At 54.0% G+C, this 23,140-nt stretch overlaps 1 protein-coding gene across 1 annotated transcript; it reads left to right on the top strand.

Annotated features, from left to right (window-relative positions):
• Positions 1 to 314: 314 nt before the first annotated feature.
• On the top strand, positions 315 to 1,247 carry LOC311166155 (olfactory receptor 14A16-like; the record flags this gene model as incomplete). Its single annotated transcript, XM_084227625.1, has 1 exon — positions 315 to 1,247. The coding sequence occupies one exon, from the start codon at positions 315 to 317 to the stop codon at positions 1,245 to 1,247; it is 933 nt and encodes a 310-aa protein (XP_084083751.1).
• Positions 1,248 to 23,140: the final 21,893 nt, after the last annotated feature.

Here is a 23,140-nt window from a genome sequence, read left to right on the forward strand (position 1 = left end):
GCCAAGAAGAAACTCCAAATATAATGAAGTGTCAGACCATCTCCCCTCAGTCTCCAGTCATAATCTTAGTTCAGGGAACTCTATTCTACCAGAGGGTATAAGAAATGCTGAGGGTTTCTGATATTCATGAATATCAGTTAACATATTTGGAAGCTTAAAAAGAAAACCTAAGAAATCAAAACCACTAAACACCTTGTCTGTGCATTGCAGAGGAGGGTGTATGGGAAATGGCTTTGATTTTGGTTACAGGTATCTCCTCTAACTCTTCAATGTCCTTTTCTCCATCAACAGGTCCCCATGTGCAGCCCCAGCTAATGTCCAACAGCAGCTTTATCAGCCACTTCCTCCTGCTGGCATTGGCAGACACGCGGCAGCTGCAGCTCCTGCACTTCTGCCTCTTGCTGGGCATCTCCCTGGCTGCCCTCCTGGGCAATGGTCTCATCATCAGTGCCGTAGCCTGCAGCCACCTCCAGCACACACCCATGTTTTTCTTCCTGCTCAACCTGGCCTTCACTGACCTGGGCTCCATCTGCACCACTGTCCCCAAAGCCATGCACAATTCCCTCTGGGACACCAGGAACATCTCCTACAAAGGATGTGCTGCTCAAGTCTTTTTCTTAGTGTTCTTCATCTCAGCAGAGTTTTATCTCCTGACCATCATGTGCTACGACCGCTACGTGTCCATCTGCAAACCCCTGCACTACGGGACCCTCCTGGGCAGCAGAGCTTGTGCCCACATGGCAGCAGCTGCCTGGGCCAGTGCCTTTCTCCATGCTCTTGTGCACACGGCCAATACATTTTCCCTGCCCCTGTGCCAGGGCAATGCCGTGGGCCAGTTCTTCTGTGAAATCCCACAGATCCTCAAGCTTTCCTGCTCCAAATCCCACCTCAGGGAACTTGGGCTTCTTACAGTTAGTGTCTGTTTAGCATTTGGTTGTTTTGTGTTCATTATTTTCTCCTATGTGCAGATCTTCAGGGCCGTGCTGAGGATCCCCTCTGAGCAGGGACAGCACAAAGCCTTTTCCACCTGCTTCCCTCACCTGGCAGTGCACTCCCTGTTCCTCAGCACTGGCATATTCACCTACCTGAAGCCCTCCTCCATGTCCTCCCCATCCCTGGATCTGGCCCTGTCAGTTCTCTACTCGGTGTTGACTCCAGCCCTGAACCCCCTCATCTACAGCCTGAGGAACGGGGAGCTCAAGGCTGCAGTGTGGACACTGATCACTGGATGCTTTCAGGAACATTAAACTGCTGGCCAATTTCTGCAAACCATTTATAATAAAACTCATCTTGGATACTTCTTGTACATCTCATTTTGGAAATTTTGTTAATTTGTTTTACTTTAATAATAAAGTCCACAGAGAAACGTCATTCTTTGTGACATTTCTCATTTTGTTTCTCTCCACCTTCTCTATGGCCACAGACTGTGTCAATGAGGAGCTGCACTCTGGGTGGCTTTAAAGGAACTAAAGGATCTCCCAGCAACGTTTTCTGCAGAGATGCCCTTTTGTTGCCTTCTCTGGAGCTGCAGCAGCAATGTCTGTGAGCAGAGCTGGGGGCAGATCTGGCACAGCAACTGTTCCCAGGAGCACAGCAACTGTTCCCAGGAGCAGCAGCACTTGGTGTTGCCAGTGCTGCTCCTGTGGCCCTGCCCTGCTGCCCTGGTGGCCCTGGTGTTGCTGTAGGGCCTGAATGCTCTCAGGGCCAGGCACAGTCCTGGGGTGGCAGTGCCGGGGCTGCAGCAGGGACAGGCCATGGGCACTGCTGGGGCAGTGCTGACACCTCAGGCCAGGCCCTGGGAGCACCAGGCTCCTTGCCCGGGAACTCTCAAGAACACACCCAGACCAATGCTGAGCACAGAAAACCTTTGTGAGCAGCCCCAGGGTGGCCGTGGGCAGGCTGGGGGCAAACAGCATGGCTGGTCCTCTGCAAGGGCCCTGGGGGAGATGGGAAGGAGCAGCAGAGCAGGGGCTGATCCATCCCCAGTGCGATGGACAGCCCAGGGCAGCATCCCAGAGCGTCCTCATGGAGCTGCCAACAACATCCCCCCTCTGCAGCCCTGGCCTCTCCCCAGCTCACACAGTGCCCCATCCTTGCAGGCACAGACACAGCAGCACTGGCTTAGGAGCCCCTGTTTGCTTTGCACAGAGCAGAGGGGAGCACCCCGATGCTGTTGCTGTGGGCACATGAACCTGAGGGAGCACAAATGCCATCAGCCCCTGGTGCCAGCAAGGGCTGGGGGACAGCAGGGAAACCACTCAGCTTTGTCCTGGCCTCTGCAGTCAGCCAGAAAGTTTGCTCCCGTCAGCTGGGAGCTTCCTGTCCCACTGCAGATGCTGTTGCTCAGAGCCAGGGCTGCCTGGTAGCCACCCCCAAACTGCCCTGAGCATTTCCTTTGCTTCACCTTTGCTTTCTTCACTCTTCCCTGGCACAAATTTCTTCCTCTTGCCAAGCCCTGTTCCCTGCCCTGCAAACAGCCCATCCCTGTTTGCCCTTTCCTCTCTGGCCCCACTCCCCATTGCAGTTCCTGACTTGGCACCATGGGAACATCCCTTGGGGAGCAGGATCATCCTACAAGTGCTGCAGGAATTGTCTGCAGGCTCCTGCAGTGCCTCGCGCTGCTTCCCTGCCAGAGGCACCACAGGCCCGGGGGGCACATCTGGGCTGCTGTGTCTGCCTCTGGGGCTCCCTCTTCTGGGCAATGAGGAGGAGCTGCAGAGGCTCTGCAGGACTGAAAGGATGGGCTTTGGGCCTGGCAGGAGAAGCTGAGGGGCCTGGGCTGCTGGAGCATCTGAAGAGGAAGCCCTGAATTCATTCTGCAACTGCTGCAAGGGTGATATCAGAGAATCACAGAACCAGCAAGGCTGAAAAAGACCTTGGAGATCATCAAGTCCAACCTGTGCCCTGACACTGCCTTGTCTCCCCTGAGCCTCCTCTTCTCCAGGAGGAAGAGCTCCAGGTCCCTCAGTTGCTCCTCACAGCTCTTGTGCTCCAGACCTCTCACCAGCCTTATCGCCCTTCCCTGGACATGCTCCACCCCCTCCATGTCCTTCCTAAATTGGGGCCCCAGAACTGGAAACAGCACTCGAGGTGCTGCCCCACCAGTGCCTAGCACAGGGGAAGAATCACTGCCCCGGTACTTCTGGCCACACCATTCCTGATCCAGGCTAGGAGCCCTTGGTCTTCTTGGCCACCTGGGCACACTGCTGCCTCATGTCCAGCCTTCCGTCCATCAGTCCCTGCAGGTTCCGTTTCTGCCTGGCTGCTGTCCAGCCACTCTGTCCCCAGCCTGTAGTGCTGCAGGGCTTGTGGCCAAAGTGCAGGACCCAGCACCTGGACTTTTTAAACCTCACCTTGTTGGATTTGGTCCCTGGATCCAGGCTGTCCAGGGCCCTGTTCAGAGCCCTCCTACCCTCCAGCTGACCATAACTGCCAGCCAACTTGGTGTCACCACAGTTCCATGAGGCCCCAGAGTGTCCCAATGTTCTCCATAATTCCATGAGGCCTCCCAGTGTCACAATGTCCCTTGGTGTCACAAAGTCCATTGGATCCTTGGCCCCGGCAGTGTCACAATGTCCCTTGATCCCTCAAGGCCCTGCAGTGTCACAATGGCCTTGGTTCCATGGATCCTTGGTTCCATGAGGTCTCATAGTTCAGCAATGCTCTCCTTGCTTCCACAGTGTCACAATGGCCTCTTGGTCCTAAGGGCCGCCACGGTGTCCAACATGTTTCCTTCATTCCATCAGTCCCTGAGGAGCAGCACTGGCCCTTTGGTTCGAGGGGGCCCTGCAGTGACACAATGGCCCCATCATCACACCGGGTCCTGCTCTGTCACAATGCTCTGCATGGTTCCACAAGGCCCTGCATGGTCACAGTGGCCTCTTTGCTCCATGAGGCCTCAGAGTTCCACAATGAATTACTTGGTGCTGCAGTGTCACAATGGATCCCTGGTGACACAAGATCCTGCGGAGTCACCTGGGACCATTGATTCCATGGGCCACCACAGTGTCACAACTATTCCCTCAGTTTATGAGTCCTTGCAATGGAGCAATGGCCCCGTGATTCCATTGTCCCCAGGCTCTCCCAAGAGTTTCCTTGGTTTCACAGTGGCACAATGGCCCCTTGGTTCAACAAGGCCCTGCAGTTTCACAGTGGCCTAGGTGGTTCCACCAGGACCAAGACTGTCACAATGGACTGCTTGCTTCCATTCAGCCCCACAGTGTCACAATGGCCCCTTGGCTCTGTGCTGCCATGTCGTACACAGTGTCACCATGGTCCTCTTAGTGCCACCAGGCCCTGCAGTGTCACAATGGCCCCTTGCTTCCCCAGGGCCCTGCAGTGTCACAATCATCAGAGAATCAGCCAGGCTGGAAAAGACCTTGGAGAGCATCAAGTCCAACCTGGGACTCAATACCACCTTGTCACCCAGACCATGTCAGTGAGTGCCAAATCCAGTCTTTCCTTAAACACTTTCAGGGACAGTGTCTAACCCACCTTCCTGGACAGCCCTTGCAATGCCCAATCACGCTTTGTGGGAAGAATATTTCCTAATGTCCAGCCTAAATGTCCCCTGGTGCAGCTAAAGGCTTTGTCCTCTGTTACTGTCACTGTTCTCTGAGAAAAGGGCCCAACCCCACCGGGCTGCACCCTCCTATCAGGGAGTTGTAGAGAGTGATGAGGTCTCCACTGAGCTTCCTCTTTTCCAGGATAAACAACCTCAGCTCCCTCAGCCACTCCTCACAGGACTTGTGCTCCTGACCTCTCACCAGCCTTGTTGCCCTTCTCTGGACACACTCCAGCCCCTCCATGTCCTTCATAATTTGGGGGGCCCAGAACTGGACACAGCACTCGAGGTGCTGTCCCACTAGTGATGAGCAAAGGGTAAGAATCACTGCCCTGCTCCTGCTGGCCACACCATTCCTGATCCATAGGAGTGCCAGGCGTTGGATGAGGGAAATGGTGGAGAGAGGGTGGGGACAATGTCTGATTGATTGTTGGCCATGAAGGGTCTGGATTTTCGTATCTGTTCAGACTGCATTAGAAGGTGCTGGAGGTCAATATCAATTGGACATTGCTGATACCAAACTATAAACAGGAAAAGAAAACAAGACAAAACAGTTCTCTCTGCTTCTTTTTTCAATATAGCAGATTCACTTTGAATACACTTCTGAAATATGTCTAATTAACCACAGAAAATATGAAAACTTAGATTATTCCTTGGGGCCTTTCCTGTTCAGGTCTTTTAAACAAATGTTTATCAGCCTTTTACAGTGAATACCTGAACTGAAGAGCTCAAGAAAGAAGAGGCCTCTGGAGGAATAAAATTCATCAGCAACCTCCCAGTGGCTGAGGATCCATCCCCATCAGAGCAGCCATGAACAAAAATGGGCACAGCTCTGTGGCTGCCCCAGCTTTGGGATGGGTCCTGGACCTGGAGCAGGAGCAGCTCTGGAGGGCCCCAAGGCCGGGGCTCTTGTGCTGCCCTGGGCAGATGGGATGGCAGCAGGGGCTGCAGAGCTCTCAACACCTCAGCCAGAGGGGAGCAGGGCACCCAGGGAGCCTCCTTGTGCCTTGGGCCAAGCCCCTTCCCCCATGGCTGGGGCTGAGTCCTGTGGGAGCTGCAGCTGCTGCTGTGCCCTTGCCAGGGGCTGAGGCCGTGGGGCCAGTGCCCAGAGCAGCCTGGCCTGAGCAGAGCTGTGGGGCCAGAGCCGGCTGGGCTGGGCTGGCCAGAGGCCCTTGGTGCTGCCCAAAGCTCAGGGCATCTGGGAGAGCTTGCAGGGAGCTGGGCTGGGCTCCGAGAGCCCGGCACAGACATCATCATATCCATCTCAGCCTGGCTGAGCGTGCAGGGGCCAAGAAGAGCACCCCCAGGGTCCACAGGTTTTCTGTGTGGGAGCTGAGCTTGTGACCACCTGAGCCCTCACAAGTGCTGGGGCTGCACCTCCAGCTCAAGAGATGTGACAGATGGAAGCAGACACAAATAATTCCTGCTGGATTCTTTATTGTGCTTGCTTATATAGGTGACCTGGAGTCATATGTAGATGAGGTGTTTTGCTTCAGATAACACTGAGAGAGTGATAAGAAGAATATTTCTTAGCTGAAAATAATATTTCATGCATAATACACAATAAGAAAAAAAAAGACACATGATCAGAAGAGCATCTGAGTTTTTAAGAGTGTGAGACTTATTGATGTCCCTCTGTCAAACCTGTTCAAATACTTTCCTCAAGGCTTCCTTGAGATGAGAGATGACCACCAGAGGCCAAAGTCAGCCAGTAATCTCTGTCCTGGCAGCTTTTGTCTGGGAGAACCTTGCTAATAGGGAATTTCAGACTAAAAAGTACCAGTTTTGGCCATGGGGGCCTGAGCAGGAGGCAAGATTCTTTTCCATAGGAAGGGAAGCACAGAGCCTCAGTGTTTGAAGGCAGATGAAAGCCAACTCTCAGGAAGTCAAAGTCAGTCAGACTTGTTGGTAATGGCAGCTTTTGTCCGGGAGCCACCCCTGAATATTGGGAATTTTGGAGGAGGAATCCCATTTTGTCCATGGATGCTTGAATGAGAAGGGCAGTTCTTTTCCATTTGAATGAAAGCCCACAGCCCCAGGGTTTCAGGGGTACATGAGAAGAGACCCTCAACAAGCTGAGGGCAGTTGGCCCAGTCAGGCCAAGGCAACCAGACCTGTTACCTTTTCCCTTGTACCCATGGGGCCCTGCAGTGTCACAGTGGTAGTGTCATATTGGATCCTTGGTTCCATGTGGCCCCGATGTGTCACACTGGCCTCTTGTTTTCATGAGGGCCCAAAGTGTCACAATGGTCCCTTGCTTCCATGAGGCCTTGCAAGGTCACAGGGGTCTCCTTGGTACCACAGTGTCACAATGGACCCTTCGTTCCATGGGCACTCACAATGTCAGAAGGGTCTCCTTGGTCCCATGAGGGCCTGCAGAGCCCCTTGGCTCAACGAGGCCTCAAAGTGTCCTCATGGCCTCCAGGATTCCATGAGGCTCTGCAATGTCACCATGGACCTTTGATTCCATGGGGTCACACACTGTGTGACAACGGCCCCTTGGCCTGCTAACACTCCAGAGTGTCACAATGGTTCCTTGCTTCCATGAGGCCTTGTGGTGTCACAATGGCCCCTTGGTTCAGTTAGACTGTAGTGTCAGAATAGTCTCCATGATCCATCAGGCCTTGCAGTGTCACAACAGACCATTGGTTTCATGGAGCCCCACAGTGTCACTGTGGTCCCCTTGGCTCCACAAGGCTCTGAAGTGCCACAATGGCCCTTTGGTTTCACAAGGCCTCAAAGTGTAAAAATGACCTCCATGGTTTCATAAGCCCTGCTGTGTCACAATGGACCTTTGGTTCCATGAGGCCCCAGAGTGTCACAATGGTGTCCTTGGTTCTGTTGGACCCGTGGTCCCATGGAGACCCACAGGGATCACTGTAGCCCCCTTGATTCCTTGAAGCCTTGCCATGCTGTAATGACCCCTTGGTTTCAGTGGGTCCCAAAGTGTCAGAAGAGTCTCCATTGTTCCATGAGACCCCACAATGTCACTGTCATCCCCTTGGTTCCATAGGATCCCACAGTGGAACAATGGACTCTTGGTTCCATGAGGTTCCGAAGTCACAAAGGTCTCCTTGGATCTGCAGTGTCACAGTGGCCCCTTGGCTCCACGTGGCCACGCTGTGTCACAATAGCTCATGGTTCCATGAGGCCACACAAGAGACCCTTGGTTCCATGAGGCCTTGCTGTGTCACAATGGACTTCTCGTTCCATGAGCTTTTGTACTGCCAACAACAATCTCCTTGGTTCCATCGTGTCACCATGGTCCCTTTGTTCCATGAAAGTCTGTAGTAGAACACGGTCACCTTGGTTCCATGAGGTGTCACCATGGTCCCTTTGTTCCATGAAAGTCTGTAGTAGAACACGGTCACCTTGGTTCCATGAGGTTCCACAGTGTCACCATGGACCCATGGTTCCACAAGGCCTTGCTGTGTCACAATGGCCTCTTGCTTCCAAGAGGTTTCTCAATGTCACAATGGTCTCCTTGGAGCCACAGTATCACAATGGACCATTGGTTCAATGTGGCCCCAGTGTGCCAAAATGGATTTTGGTTCTATGGTGTTCCATGGTGTCACAATGGAGACCCTTTTTTTCCATGAGATTGCACAGTGTCACAGTTGAGTCCTTGGTTCTGTGAGGCCCCTCTGTCACCCAATCTCTGAAATATCAGAATAGGACTCCTTAACACTTATTTATTACATAAGAAGGTATTGTTTATTCAGGCCTGAGGTCTTGTGAGGGATAACTCCTGACCTTACATGGACATGTCATTCTACCAGTGGGTTGCTCATATACAGTCACTAAATGGGTATTACAATTTACCCATTACCATGAAACCCACCCCAAGTCCTCAGATTCAGTCCTTCTTTTTTCTATCACTGCACGCTTGAGAGAGATGTTTTCTTCTTGTCTTCCAACCATCCTTGCTGGGAAAGCAGCCCCTGCAGGCCTTGTTCCTGTGCTAAAAGCTCACAGGCAGGGTAAAAATGGAATTAATACTTTTGGTATCAAGGCCAAGGCTTTGTGTGGGCAGGAAGAGGCAGGCAGAGGCAGAGCTGTCAGCAAAGGAAAGGGCCAGCCAGGTGGGGCAGCCGGGGAATGCCGACAGCCTGCAGGGACAGAGGCCGGGGCAGGGACACCGTAGGACAGCCTGGGCTGCACAGGGCACAGGGATGGGCAGCAGCTGCAAGGCCCTGACAGAGCCAACTCCTGCAGCACTTTGGCCATGGCTGCTGGCCCTAGGGCCACGAGGGGACAGGTGACCCTTGCAGCCCTGGGGCCTCATTGCCTCCTTGTCCCTGCTCAGCAGCCTGGCAGGGGCCGCCCCACAGTCCTGCCCTTGGCATTGCACATTCCCACATGCCATTGCCCATCCCGGGAAGAGCCCTGAGCAATGAGGGAGGGACAGGATCTGCCTTGCCAGCGTCTGGGGCTCAGGCCTTGGCCTTTTGCATTCCTGAAACACATCCAGTTTTGCTCAGCACCAGAGACACCTTTGCCTTGCATATCCCCACCTGTCATCACTGCCTCCAGTGTTCTGCTCTACTTGGAATATGGGGACACTTTCTCAGTTTTGTCCCTGACAGGGATCTCTTCAAAGTACAAGAAATTTCAGTGTTTCAATGTAACTGAGTTCTTGTGGGTTTTGTGACATCACTGAGGGGGCAGTGACATCACAGAGTAGGATATGAAGCCATAGAGCAGAGTCTGCCTTTATTGGCTGTGGCTTTCTGGCATCACAGAGTGGGTTGTGACATCAGCTGGTGGCTGTGTAACATCATAGATCAGGCTGAGACATCACAGAACAGATTATGACATCACAGGGGGACATTGTGACATCAGTCTTTGGTGACATCATAGCACTGCTGTATGACATCAAAAGGGGAACATAGAGTTGGCTCTGTGACATCAGAGGGGCTGTATGACATCACATGGGGCTCTGTGAATTCACAGATATGGCTATGTGACATATCAGGGGGTTTGTGACATCACAGGGGCTGTGTGAGGTCACTGGGGAGGTCACTTGTCACCCTGGGTTTTTGAGATTTCTAGAAAGGCCTTCTGATATTGACATTTTTGTAAAGAACTTTCCCACACACTTTTCTGTAAACAACTTATAGTTTACATTCTTGTGAAAACGGACATTGTTGACGGACTGCTGGTTAAGCCAGTGTCTGTGGAGAGGTGGCACTGTCACCCTCCAATCCACTGTCACCTTTGTAAAACTATAAATTATGGAATCAGAGAATAAACGCCCTCTTTTCCTTCTCACCTGGAGAGCAGTGCGTGTGTGCGTTCTTTCGTGTCCTACAGCGACATCTGGTGACCGACGAGTGTACTGCAGCCCGGGCTAGGATAAGATACTGTGGTGAGGTTGTGTCTTCCCTTTCGGTGTTAGCTTACTGTTTTTTGGGGTGATGGCGACCTCTGTGCCTTCTGAGGAAGACTTCCTCGTTTTAGACCTATGGAAGTCTCTCCTGGAATGGAAACAGATTTCTGTTTCCTGGGATAGTCTTGTGAGGCTGTTTTTATGGGCCCGGGGACAAGGTTTTTTTTTCGGTCCCTACGAAGGCATTTTCCAGGCAGGAGTGGTCTTTCCTGGGGGATCGCCTTATGGAGGCCCTCCTCGATGATTGTACCACCGATGTGGCGCCGCTTTTAATACAGTGGAAAATATGCCAAACTGTTTGGCTCGGTTCTGGTTCTTGTAGTCCTTGTAGACTGCAGGGGTCCCCCTCTGTCTCAGACGTGGATGACGAGGAGTTTGAGTTTTTGCCTGAGGTGGCCCCCCCTCCCTCCCTGCCGCGGGACGGTGTCCTCGGGGATGGTGGTTGCTCCCCCGGGGTGGACTGGGCTCCTGGCCAGCTGGTCTCGGGTTTGGGGGCTTCTGGGGAGTCGGCGGTCTGTCCTCGCCCCACCCCGCCCTGCGCGGGCGGCGGGGAGGGGGGCGGGACGCCCTCTCTCTATGCCTTCCCGGCTCTCGAGAGCCAAGACTCACCCCCGCCTGGATCGGGAACGGTGACGGCTCTATGCCCTAACTGCGGTGTCTCTGTGAGGTTTTCCCCGAGCGTGATGGGGACGGGCTCTCCCGCCCCCGGATCGGACCCTTCGGAGCAGGGGGAGGTTCCCCCCGTCTCTGAGCCGGTGCAGCCTGCTGGGCATGCGCAGTCGGTGGAGATGGACGGGGGCGGAGTGTCGGAAGGTGCCTCGCCCGGCCCGGCCCCGGTGGGCGGGCAGGCTCCCCCTCTCCCGGCCGGGGGCGGGGTGTCAGTCGGCGCTCCGCCCGGCTCGGCCCCGGTGGGCGGGCTGTTCCCCTCCCTCCCGGCCAGGGGCGGAGTGTCGGTCGGCGCTCCGCCCGGCTCGGCCCCGGTGGGCGGGCAGGCTCCCCCTCTCCCGGCGGGGGGCGGAGTGTCAGTCGGCACTCCGTCCGGCTCGGCCCTGGTGGGCGGGCGGCCCGCCCCTCTCCCAGCAGGGGGCGGGACGCCGATCGGGGCTGTGCCCGGCCCCGCTCCGGGGAGCGGGCAGCCCGTCCCGCTCCGCACGGTGGGGGCGATACCCACTGTGGTCTCGGGTGGGCCGAGATGGACGCTCATAGGCGGCCTGCCTGGTTCCCTTGTGCCACCCCCCGAGGGAAATGTCTCACAGGTTGCATCATTCTCGGCGCCCCGCCCCCCTCCCGTGCCAGGGGAGGGGGGCCCCGCGCGGGGTGCATCCTGGTCAGAGACAGATGTGAGGGCTGTGCCGGCACCCGTGTGCAGCGCGGCGACTCCTACTGGGGCTGCGGCGCCACAGGGCACTGGGGTTTTTACCTTTAGTGCAACTGCTGACACGGCTGGTGGGAGGCCGGTGGGAGCCAGGAGCCGGGGTGTTTCCTCGTCGAACCTTTGGACCCTTCCTGAATGTCAGGTGACAGTTCGTCCAAGGCACGCCGAGCGGTTTTGGCGTGATACAAAAACAAAAGCCGATGAGATGAACGAACCTGCCTCTGCACGGCATTGGCAGGGTCACCCAGTGGACCCTTTTGGCTCTGCTGGTGCTGCAGGGGGCGCGGGGATGAGAGACGTTGACTTGGCTTTCGGCCGCTCGTCCTCTCTTGTCCCTGACCGGGACACAACAGGTGCAATGGCTTTGCCAGGGGCTCCCCAGGTTTTCCCTGTGCTCAGGGGTGTTGCTCAGAACACCTATGAGCCCATTTCATATAAGCTGGAGAAGGAACTCCGGGAGGCAGTTGCTAAGCATGGCTTGGGATCTGCAGAAGTTATGCAGACTCTTCGCAGGATTGTTTCAGATGTGTTGACACCTCATGATCTTCGTTGTGTGGCACATTCTCTCTTTGACCCTGTGCAGTTTGGTGTTTTCGAGACCAAGTGGGGCCGGTTGGCGGCTCAAGCAGTGGCACAGAACGCAACGCTGAGCCCACAGGACCCCAGGCACAGAGTTGAAGCTGACATGCTGATGGGAACAGGACGGTATGACAATGTTCAAGGGCAAGTTGGATACGATCCCCTTGTGTTGGATCAGTGCCGCACGCTGGGCATGGCGGCAATTGTTCAAACTATGGAAATGGCTGCTCCAAGGCAGCCATTTTCGACCATTGTCCAGGGGGACGATGAGCCTTTCATGACGTTTGCGGCAAGGCTGACTGCATCCATAGAGAGGCAGTTGCCTGATCCTGTGGTAAGGACTGCTACGATTGCAAACCTTGTCAGGTACAATTGCAATGAGGCTTGTAAGAAGGTCATAGCAGCCATGCCTGGTGATCCTACCGTTTGGGAGATGGCGGAGGCCTGTGCGAGAGTCGTTCCTCCGAGTCGGAAGCTGGCTGGCGTGGCTGCTGCTGCGCAGCCGGTTTGGGCATCGCCACAAGGCAGGCGGCCACAGCAGGGGACTGCGCAGGCTGGGAAGAAGAAGGGGAAGAAAGCGCAAAAGGCCAAATTCCCCATGTTCTTGTGCGGTCGGTGTGGTAGGCCGAATCACATGTCCAACGTGTGTAAGGCGACGGTTCATGTTAATGGCCAGGCTTTACCGGGCTCGTTAAACCCCCAGCGAAGCGCGCAGATGGGGAGGCGCGCCCAGACACAAGTTCCTCCCCAGACCCTGGAGCCGATGGAGGTCTCCTTTGCCGGCTTGCAGCCAGCACCCGCGGATCAGCAGGCGTGGATGTCTGCACCGCAGCAACAGTTGTCTTAGAGTCTTCTGAGATACACAAGGTTCCCCTAGATGCCTTTGGTCCTTTGGGTGGGGGCATGAGTGCTCTCCTTATGGGGAGGTCTAGTGCCACCCTTCAGGGCATCATTGTTCACCTGGGGCTCATTGATGCGGATTTTACAGGGCAGATTTGTGCCATGGTTTCCACACCCACCCCCCCTGTCACGATCCCGAAGGGGACACGGATTGCTCAACTTGTACCTTTTAAGTCCTCTGTTCGCAGGACGGCTGACCAGTCACGTGGAGCTGGTGGCTTTGGATCCACTGGGTCGCCTCAAGTTCACTGGACTGCTGTTCTGACCAAGGACCGTCCCGAGATGCTGTGTACCCTGTCTGTTCCTGGCGCAACGCCGTCGGAAATCCACCTCCGCGGGCTTCTTGACAGCGGTGCTGATGTCACGGTTCTCTCCCTTGCCGCATGGCCCCCGGAGTGGCCTTTGGACCCGGTGGGGACATCTGTCGCGGGCCTGGGAGGGACGGCGCAATGTTATGTGAGCCAGCGGCCGGTACTTGTCGTGAACCCGGAGGGACAGACGGCCTGGGTTAGGCCTCATGTTACTTCTACTCCTGCCAACCTTTGGGGGAGGGATGTTCTGTCTGTCTGGGGGGTGCGCATCGGGACGGATTTTTGATGGGGGCCACTGCAGTGAAGGGCGCAGGGTGTCCCACGCCTCCTATACGGTGGCTGGTGGACAAACCTATTTGGGAAAAGCAGTGGCCCCTTCCTCGAGATAAACTGGACGCCCTTCGGAATTTGGTGCAGGAGCAGTTGGACCAGGGTCATCTGGAGCCTTCTACCAGTCCCTGGAACACTCCTGTCTTTTGTATAAAAAAGAAATCTGGTAAATGGAGGTTGTTACAAGATCTCCGAAAGGTCAATGCCGTGATGGAAAGCATGGGGACGTTGCAAACAGGCATGCCGTCACCTACCATGCTTCCCGCAGACTGGCCGGTCCTTATTGTCGATGTAAAGGACTGTTTCTTTTCAATTCCTTTGCATCCTGATGACAGGCCGAAATTTGCTTTTTCAGTGCCAGCAATTAATGAGGCTGAGCCCGCACAGAGATATCAATGGACGACATTGCCTCAGGGCATGCGGAACAGCCCGGCCATATGCCAGTGGTATGTGGCTCGTGCCTTGTCTGGAGTTCGCAAGCAGTTCCCTGATGCACGTCTGTATCATTATATGGACGATATTTTGGTGGCCGCGTCCACCCAGGATGAGCTGCTGAGGATTCAGCCTCGGCTGCTCGATGCCTTACATGCTCATGGACTGCAGGTAGCTCCAGAGAAGGTTCAACAACAACCACCTTGGAAGTACTTGGGGGTCAAGATTCTGGAACGAACGATCTGTCACCAGGAGGTACAATTTGTGCATTCCGTGAAGACGCTGAATGATGCTCAGAAACTAGTAGGCGTCATCACTTGGTTGCGTCCGTACTTGGGACTGACCGATGCACAGCTGTGTCCTCTGTACGATTTGTTGAAGGGAGACTCTGATCTAAAGTCACCTCGCACATTGACCCATGAGGCGCATAAGGCGTTGGAGGTGGTTCAGCAGGCTGTTTCGGCTTGCCAGGTCTATCGCATTGATCCCTCCGTTGATATCACTGTGTTTGTCACCACTCCAGATTCGTACCCCACAGGCATTATTGGCCAATGGAGTGACGAATGGTCTGATCCCTTGCACGTTCTGGAATGGGTTTTCCTACCCCATCAGCCGCGGAAGACGGCAACTGCATTGTTTGAGCTGATTGCTCATTTGATACTCAAATGCCGGCAACGGTGTTTGCAATTGATGGGTGCGGATCCTGCAAAGATCATACTCCCGGTGTCATGGGAGGATTTTGACTGGAGCTTTGCAAACAGTGTGTCCCTGCAGAGTGCTCTGGAAAATTTTTCAGGGCAGATTTCTTATCATCTGCCCAGCCATAGGCTACTGCATATGGCAAAATGCACACAGATCTCTTTGCGGCCTAAACATAGCCAGGACCCCGTGCAAGGACCCACCGTCTTCACTGACGGTTCAGGAAGGACAGGAAAGGCCATCGTTACCTGGAGGGACGGATCTGAGTGGCAGGTGTTGGTAGGCCATGAGGAAGGGTCAGCCCAATTGGTTGAACTGAAGGCTGCTGTCATGGCATTTGAGAAATTTTCCCAGGAACCTTTCAACTTGGTCACGGATTCCGCCTATGTGGCAGATATCGCACAACGGCTGGGTCATTCGGTTTTGAAGGAGGTCAGTAATCCTGCCTTGTTTCGTTTACTGAAGACCCTGTGGTGTGCCATTCAGGCTCGGGTTCATCCATTCTATGTTCTGCATGTGAGGAGTCACACCAATTTGCCAGGCTTTATAGTGGAAGGTAACGCGAGGGCTGACAAGTTGGCTAACCCGGCGTGGGTAGCGCCTCAGCCTGACACACTCGCGCAGGCCAAGGCATCGCATGGGTTTTTCCACCAAAACACACATACTCTGCAGAAGCAGTTTCACCTGACGCCGACTGAGGCTCGTGACATTGTTGAGTCATGTGATGACTGCCATGCACTTGCTCCGCCTTTGCCAGCAGGGGTAAACCCCAGAGGCCTTAGGGCCTTGGAGCTGTGGCAGACTGATGTCACCCAGATTGCCGAGTTTGGCCGGCTCAAGTATGTGCATGTCACGGTGGACACGTTCTCCTCTGCGATGTGGGCTTCGGCTCACACTGGGGAGAAGGCCCGTGATGTCCTTGCCCACTGGAGGCAGGCCTTTGCTGTTCTGGGCATACCTTCTGCTGTGAAAACCAACAATGGTCCTGCTTATGCATCACAAAAGGTGCGGCAGTTCCTGCAGTTGTGGGGGGTCTCGCATAGGTTTGGTATCCCACATTCTCCAACTGGTCAAGCTATTGTAGAACGCGCTCATGGTACTCTGAAGCAGGTTCTACAAAAACAAAAACGGGGAATGCAGGGTGAAACCCCGCACAGTCGGTTGGCAAAAGCTTTGTGCACAATCAATCATCTCACAGTGCCGCAGAACTCAAATAATCCTGTCATTTTGAATCACCATCTCTCATTGCAGGCTGCGGACGAGGCACATCAGCCTCGGGCGAAGGTTCGGGTGCGGAATTTAGTCACCAAACAGTGGGAAGGTCCCTATGACCTGATCGCTTCGGGGCGCGGGTATGCTTGTGTATCCACAGATACTGGGGTACGCTGGGTACCTTCAAAATGTGTTCGCCCTGACCTACGACCGCAGAGACAGAATCCAGCCAATGAACAAGATGGAAACCGTGACCAACCTGAAAGGCATCAAGCGGGTGAATCATTGAGTGATGACTCTGATGCAGATGATGAGAGCGGTCACTCCGATGATTCCTCCGCAAGCGAACACTGAGCATTGTTCATTTTTCTTTTCTTTTTCTTTTAAACAAAAAAGGGTGAGATGTCACCCTGGGTTTTTGAGATTTCTAGAAAGGCCTTCTGATATTGACATTTTTGTAAAGAACTTTCCCACACACTTTTCTGTAAACAACTTGTAGTTTACATTCTTGTGAAAACGGACATTGTTGACGGACTGCTGGTTAAGCCAGTGTCTGTGGAGAGGTGGCACTGTCACCCTCCAATCCACTGTCACCTTTGTAAAACTATAAATTATGGAGTCAGAGAATAAACGCCCTCTTTTCCTTCTCACCTGGAGAGCGGTGCGTGTGTGCGTTCTTTCATGTCCTACAGCGACAGTCACTCTGCCCTGTCCCCCCTCACAGTTCCCCCCAGAGCAGTCCAACCCTGCTCATGCACAGCAGGGTCCCCTCTCGCCCCGGATCCCCCCGCCCCCAGCGCCGCAGCCTCCCCCAGAGGATGTTCCACGAGATCGACCCCAGAGCCTGACACGGGGACGGGGGGCCGGGGCCCTGGGGATGGGACAGGGGGACAGGGACCCCCCGGCAGCATCCCCATGTCCCCCAGGGCCAGAGCCTGGGCCAGGGCTCCTTCACCCTGTTACGAACGAGGGCTTGAGAGCGCTGAAAAAATCCCCAGTAAGGGATCAGCAAAAACCAGATTTAATATTAAGGGACAGCAGCACAAAGTTCCGTGGCAAGAGTCACTCTGCTCCTGGCTGGACACTTCAAGCACACCAGGGAAACAAAGCAACAACAAAACCAAACAGAATCCAGGCAATCAAACCAGAAAAGAACCGAGAACTGTCCCTGTGTGTGTGTGTGTGTGTGTGTGTGTGTGTGTGTGTGTGACACAAGGACTGTGAGGGCAAGGATAAAACAAACACAGCCCAAAAGGTTAACAGAGCTAAAACTTAGTAGGACTTAACCTTGACTGATACCTTAAAATTCACAATTTACCAAAAGAACAGCACTTAACAGTATTTAACCTAACTTAAAATCTATGACTTTGCAATTTAACAGAAGCATAACATTTAACAGTATTTAACTCCGCTTATAACATACATTAAACAACTTAGCAAAAGAACAACTCTTAGCAGCATTTAACTTCATTTAGACCTTGTGATTTAGCCTTACCTACAGACCTGACTGACTCAGCAGTCCAAGGCACTCAGACCCCTCAGAGAGCAGCATTTCTGCCACATTTCCCCAGCACAGGCACTCCTGTGTGCACACAGACACCAAGAGTCAGTGCAAGGCACCTGTGAGGAATTCCCCTGAGGGCAGGGAATGCTCACTGCTGATGCTTTGGCATCTCCCCAGTGGGTGAAGGGCTGAGCCTGGAGGAGTGGGGGGATCGGCCCAGGCTCTGTGGTTGTTTGGGATCCCCGAGTGCAGCAAACGGGAGAGTTCCCGGCTGGGAGAGGCCCCACTCAGAGGGAGTCGCTGGCCCAGCAGAGCTCCAAGGGCTCCTTTTGGAGCGCTGTTTGCAGGGCCCAACGAGAGGGGCTTCAGTCCAGGAATGGTTCATCCTGGCCACACTTGGCATCAACAGCTTTCTTTGGCAAGGTGAGAACAGGGATGTTGTGCCACGGAGGGAACAAAACCAGTTCCCAGGGCTGCTCCTAAAGGAGCCAGGAGCTGTTTGGGCAGCAGCAGTGCCTGGGGCAGACAGTGTTTGTGATGAGCTGCAGAGGAGCTGAGCCCAGGGGCTGTTGGCCAAGGCCGAAGCCCAAGGAGCATTTCTGAGCTGGCAGGGCGGCCTGAGAAGGGGAGGGGGGAATGCAGCAGCACAGGGCCATGGAACCAAGGGAGCCTTGTGACACTGTGGGACCCTGTGAGACCAAGGGAGCCTTGTGACACTGTGGGACCCTGTGAGACCAAGGGAGCCTTGTGACACTGTGGGGCCCTGTGAGACCAAGGGACCCTTGTGAAACTGTGGGGCCTCATGGAATCATGGAGAGCACTGTGACATTGCTGGGCCTCATGGAACCAAGGGGACTGTACTGACGCTGTGTGGCTCCATGGAATGTAGGAATCATTGTGACACTGAGAGGCCCCAAGGGTCCATTGTGACACCGCGGGGCCTCATGGAACTGTGAGACCATTGTGACACTTTGGGGTGTTATGGAACCAAGGGGCCATTGGGACACTGCGAGACTCCATAGAGCCAAAGGTCCATTGTGACATTGCAAGACCTCATGGAACCATGCAGAGACAATTGTGACACTTTACAGCTTCATGGAACCAAGGGGCCATTGTGACACTGAGGGGCACCATGGAAACACAGAGACCATTGAGACACTCAGGGGACTCATGGAAACATGGAGACCATTGTGACACTATGAGGCCCCATGGAAGAAGCAAAGCATTGTGACACTGGGAGGCCTCATGGAACCAGTGAGACCATTGTGACCCTGGGGGTCCCCACAGAACCAAGAGGACCATTGTGATATTGTGGGGCCTGGTGAAACCAAGAGGCCTTTGTGACACTGCAGGGCTGCATGGAACCAAAGGTCCATTGTGACACTGTGGAGCCAAAGCAGACCATTGTGACACAGCAAACCCCCAGGGTCCCATGGTCCATTGTGACATTGCAGACCTCATGGAACAGAGGAGCCACGTGACATTGTGAGGCCTGGGGAACCACGGAGACCATTGTGGCACTGCAAGGCCTCATGGAATCCTGGGGGCCATTGTGACACTGAGGGGCCTTGTGACACCTGGGGGCTACTGGGACATTGTGGGACCCCATCAAACCTAGGGGCCAGTGTGACACTGCAGGTCTTCCTGTAATCAAGGGGCCATTGTGACACTGCTGGAACCCATTGAAATCAAGTCACCCTTATGACACTGAGGGGCCCAATGAATCCAAGGCACCATTGTGACACTCTGGAGCCCCATAAAACCAAGGGAACACAGAACAGGCCTGGCTGGTTTGGCCTCCCATGGACTGCCTGACTGGTCCAGCTGACCCTGGTATGTTGAGCGTCTTCTCATCTGCTGCTGAAACACTGGGGCTCTGTGCTTTCCTTCCAAATGAAAAAGAACTGTCCTTCTGCTCCAGGCACCCAGGGCCAGAATTGGGATTTCACCTCCAAATTTCCTTATATCCAGAGATTGTTCCCATAGCAATATTGCCAGAACAAGTCTGGCTTGCAATGGTTTCATGAGGGTCACCTCTCATCTGTCCCCAAAACCCTGGGGAAGGCTCCATGTTCTCCTTCCTATGGGAAAGAACTGTCCTGCTTCTCCAGGTGCCCATGGCCAAAACTGGGTTCAGCTCCGAAATTTCCTAAATCTAAAGGCTCCTCCCAAACACAATCTTCCTTTGCTGACAAGTCTGGCTGGCATTTGGACTAGTGAGACACTCAGCTGCCTTCCAAACATTGGGGTCTGTGCTTTCCTTCCTATGGAAAAGAACTGTCCTTCTCCTCCAGATGTCCATGGCCAGAAATGGGATTTCACCTCCAACACTGCCTTACTGTGAGAGACTGGAGGAGACTTAGCTAGAAACATTTTGTGTGTGGGGGAGAGGAAGGGGCAGGTCCAGCCTTGCCCTGCCCTGGAACCCCAATCCCCCCAGAGCCTCTATCCCAGCCCAGCAGTGCCTGCCAGTCCCTGGCACAGCACAGGCAATGCTCCACAGCCACCTCTGGAGCCCCCAGCCCAGCTCCTGAGGGACCAAATGAGCCCAAGGCCCACCTGAGGCTCATTCATGCTTTGAGACACTCAAGGTGTTAAGGATACTTTAAGGATTTTCCTTTCCACACTGAGTGTCTGAGAGGTTTTTGTGCCATCCTGGCCACCAATTCTCTCCTCCAGAGAGTCCATGAGGAGCCTGTGTTGGAGAGGGACCTCAGTGGGACCCATGAATGCCTTGAGACACTTTGAGTGTTTCCACTGACTCTGACTCCTGGAAAGGTTTGTGCAATCTCCTCCCAGGCCCTGAGGTTCAAGGGCTCAGCTCCAAATGCACAGGGAGGCTCAATAGGATCAAGCAAGTCCTGACAAACCACGGCTCTGCCTTGATTTCCCTCTGCTCTAGTGCAGTTCTTTAGGAGGGTTTCCTTCGACAGTTACAAAGAAATTGTTCAAAGAGCTTCTAGGAAATATGGATTCCTATTTTAAAGGGTGTCTTTTATTGCTGTTCTTATTACACCAGAGGTGATTGCAGCATTCAGTGACTGATATTGATGCAGGGACTCTCCTAAGGAGTTCTGTCCTGCTCAGAGCAGCTGTGCCTTGAGGTCAGAGCCAGTGTGGACAACCTTGCTCCACATTCCCCAAGCCCATCGTGTCTCTCCTCACTCACCTGGGACGTGTTTGGCTTGGAGAACTGGCTGCACACAGCCAAAGAGGAATTTTCCTTCTTTGATTTTTGAAGCAATCTAAAACTCCTGAGTTTCCCCATGGCAAACAGACACCCTCCTCAAGTGTGTGCCAAGCCCAAGGTGCCCCCAAGAGCACTCCAGACCTGCCCTGGGCCAGCTGTGAGGGTTGATCATCATCCCAACCTGCAGTGGGCCATTGCTAGGGACTGTTGCCATGGACACTGCAGTGACCCCACTGCTGGCTTTGGGTGCCATGGCAACCCCCATCAGTTCAGGTTTCCTTGGAAACCAGCCCAAGGAGCCATTGCTGCAGCCAGGTTCCATGGCCACTTGCCTGCAGAGCTGTTGCTGCCCTGGGCTGCCATGGCAACCCTCAGGACAAAGCGGTGCCAGGGCTGTTCCAGGGACAATTGCAGTGACACTCCTTGGTGCCACCAGGTGCCATGGCAACGGCCACGGGACCCGTTCCTTGGTTTGGTGCCATGGCAACCAATGCCCAGACCCGTTGTGGTGGTTGGTGGCCATGGAAACCTGCCCTGGGCCCCTTGCTCAGGGCTGGTGTCAGTGCCCAGAGCCAGAGGGGATCCCTTGCTGGGGGCTCGTGCCATGGCCACCTGCCCTGTGCCGCGCTGGCCGGGCAGGCACCAGGAACCAGCAGCCAACGCCACTGCCAGGGCCAAAGGCCAGGTCAGCCAGACAGAAAGGGGCAGTGCTGGGCACTGTTTCCATGGCAACCGGCACTGGAGGTGACACCTGGGTCACCTGTGCTGGCAGTTGCCATGGAAACCCCTGGCAGGCACTGAGGGCACAGACACTGGCACTGAGACACTGCTGGGCCGGTGCTGAGCACAGGGCTGAGCACGCAGAGATGGTTTTGTTCTTGCTGAGCTGCAGCAGAGCCAAGGCCTGTCCTGCCCCTCGTCCAGCCACGCTGGGGAGGGGCTGGGGCTGCGGGGCAGCTTGGCAGGGGACACAGCCAGGACAGGTGACCCCAGCTGAGCCCGGGGATACCCCAGACCATAGGACATCATGGTCAGTGTAGGAAAGGGGGAACAAGGGGGAAGGGGGGAATTTTGGAGGGAGGGATTTGTCTTCCCAGGTAACTCTCAGGCAAGAGGGGGCCCTGTTTCACCAGTGGGCAGGAGCACTACCAAAGACACAGACACCAGCTTAAGGAATTGTGTCATTTATATCATTGCACAGATGCAAAGAATTACAGAAGGATAAGCTCAGCAAAGCACATCATCATTAGCAAAGAATTACAAAAACAGCTCAGCAATCCATCCAGTCATTACTACCAAAGATTGCCTGCAGTGATTAAAGAAAGATCCATCAGCAGTTCCCCTCAGGCTTCACCATCACCCAGACCCACACATCAGCTGGGGAAGCCAAGGACTGCAGAGCCACTCCCAGACACTGGGAATTCCTGCAGGTGCACCCACCTTTGCAGCCAAGGAGGCTCCAAGCCCGCTGGGAGAGGACACAGCTTTTACACTGTTAAACAAACAAGCTGACATCACTGCTACTGTGGGAACATCTGGTTTCATTCTCCTCACTGCTTTCTCCCAAAGCCTGGACAGGGCTCAAGGAGAAACCAAGGGAGTTGACTTTGATCCTTCAGCCCAAACAAGGCCAGATGTGGTCTGGTCTGGTTTCTAAATACAGAAAGATAAATCCATGTTTTATCAAGGAACACATACACTGATCATATTGTTAATACTGCTTCCATAAGGAGTGGATACAAATATAACATTTGGTTGGAAGGTTCATCTAGAGGTGAACTTTGCCTCAGGGCCTGTTCAGACCTGGGTGCTTTGATCCATCCTCAGACCTACAAAGAACTACAACCCTCATAACAATTCTTTCAATAACACAGTTTAGATTTACATATTAGGCATAAAGGCATCTCCTCTTGTGCTTCAATTAAGTGCTGTTTACTTTCACTACTCTGAGCTATTCACCTTCCTTTTAAAACATGCCTAAATAGTTGCTGTTATTCTCTGTTATTTATCAAATGCCTCTCTTTTCTCAAGACTGTCTCTTTTCACACAAGTCTCAATACTCCACTGCCCAGCACAAAGCATCACAACAACTCTAACATGGAATGTCAGAGTGCACACCAAGTGCACACGCTGCAGTGATGACAGGCACTGCCACAAAATGCATTTCACAGCAGCCTCCAATTTGGCAGCCATGAAGCCAATCCCACCAAGAAGAATTTTCTTCTTGCTGCCACTCTTCTACTGCTCTTTGTGCCAAGGGGATTCCTGACTGTTGGCCTTCAAACCCATCCCTGAGAGCAGTGCAACATTCTTCTCCCATGCCAGCCCAGGCTCCTCCTTGGCCAGCAAGCAGATAATCCAAGGCCATGTGGTTCTGTGGAGTCCCCATTTGTGTTTGTTGGAGCTCACAGGATGTGCTATTGCACATTTTAACAGCATCATTTGCTGCTTCTGATAATAATCCATTCAGCTGATTCATGAAAACACCACAGGATGGGGCAGCACACATGGGGCACAGGAGGAAGCAGAATCTTTTGCTTTCTGAAAACCAAGGCACTCCTTGGGGGGAAAATGTTCTCTGGGCCCCAACTCTTCCTTGTGGTTGTGGCTGAAGGACCCGAAATGGTGGCCCTGCAGCCAAGAGTGGTGTGACAC

The sequence above is a fragment of the Fringilla coelebs genome, assembly GCF_963513975.1.
Source record: "Fringilla coelebs genome assembly, contig: SCAFFOLD_64, whole genome shotgun sequence".
Classification (NCBI taxonomy): domain Eukaryota; kingdom Metazoa; phylum Chordata; class Aves; order Passeriformes; family Fringillidae; genus Fringilla; species Fringilla coelebs.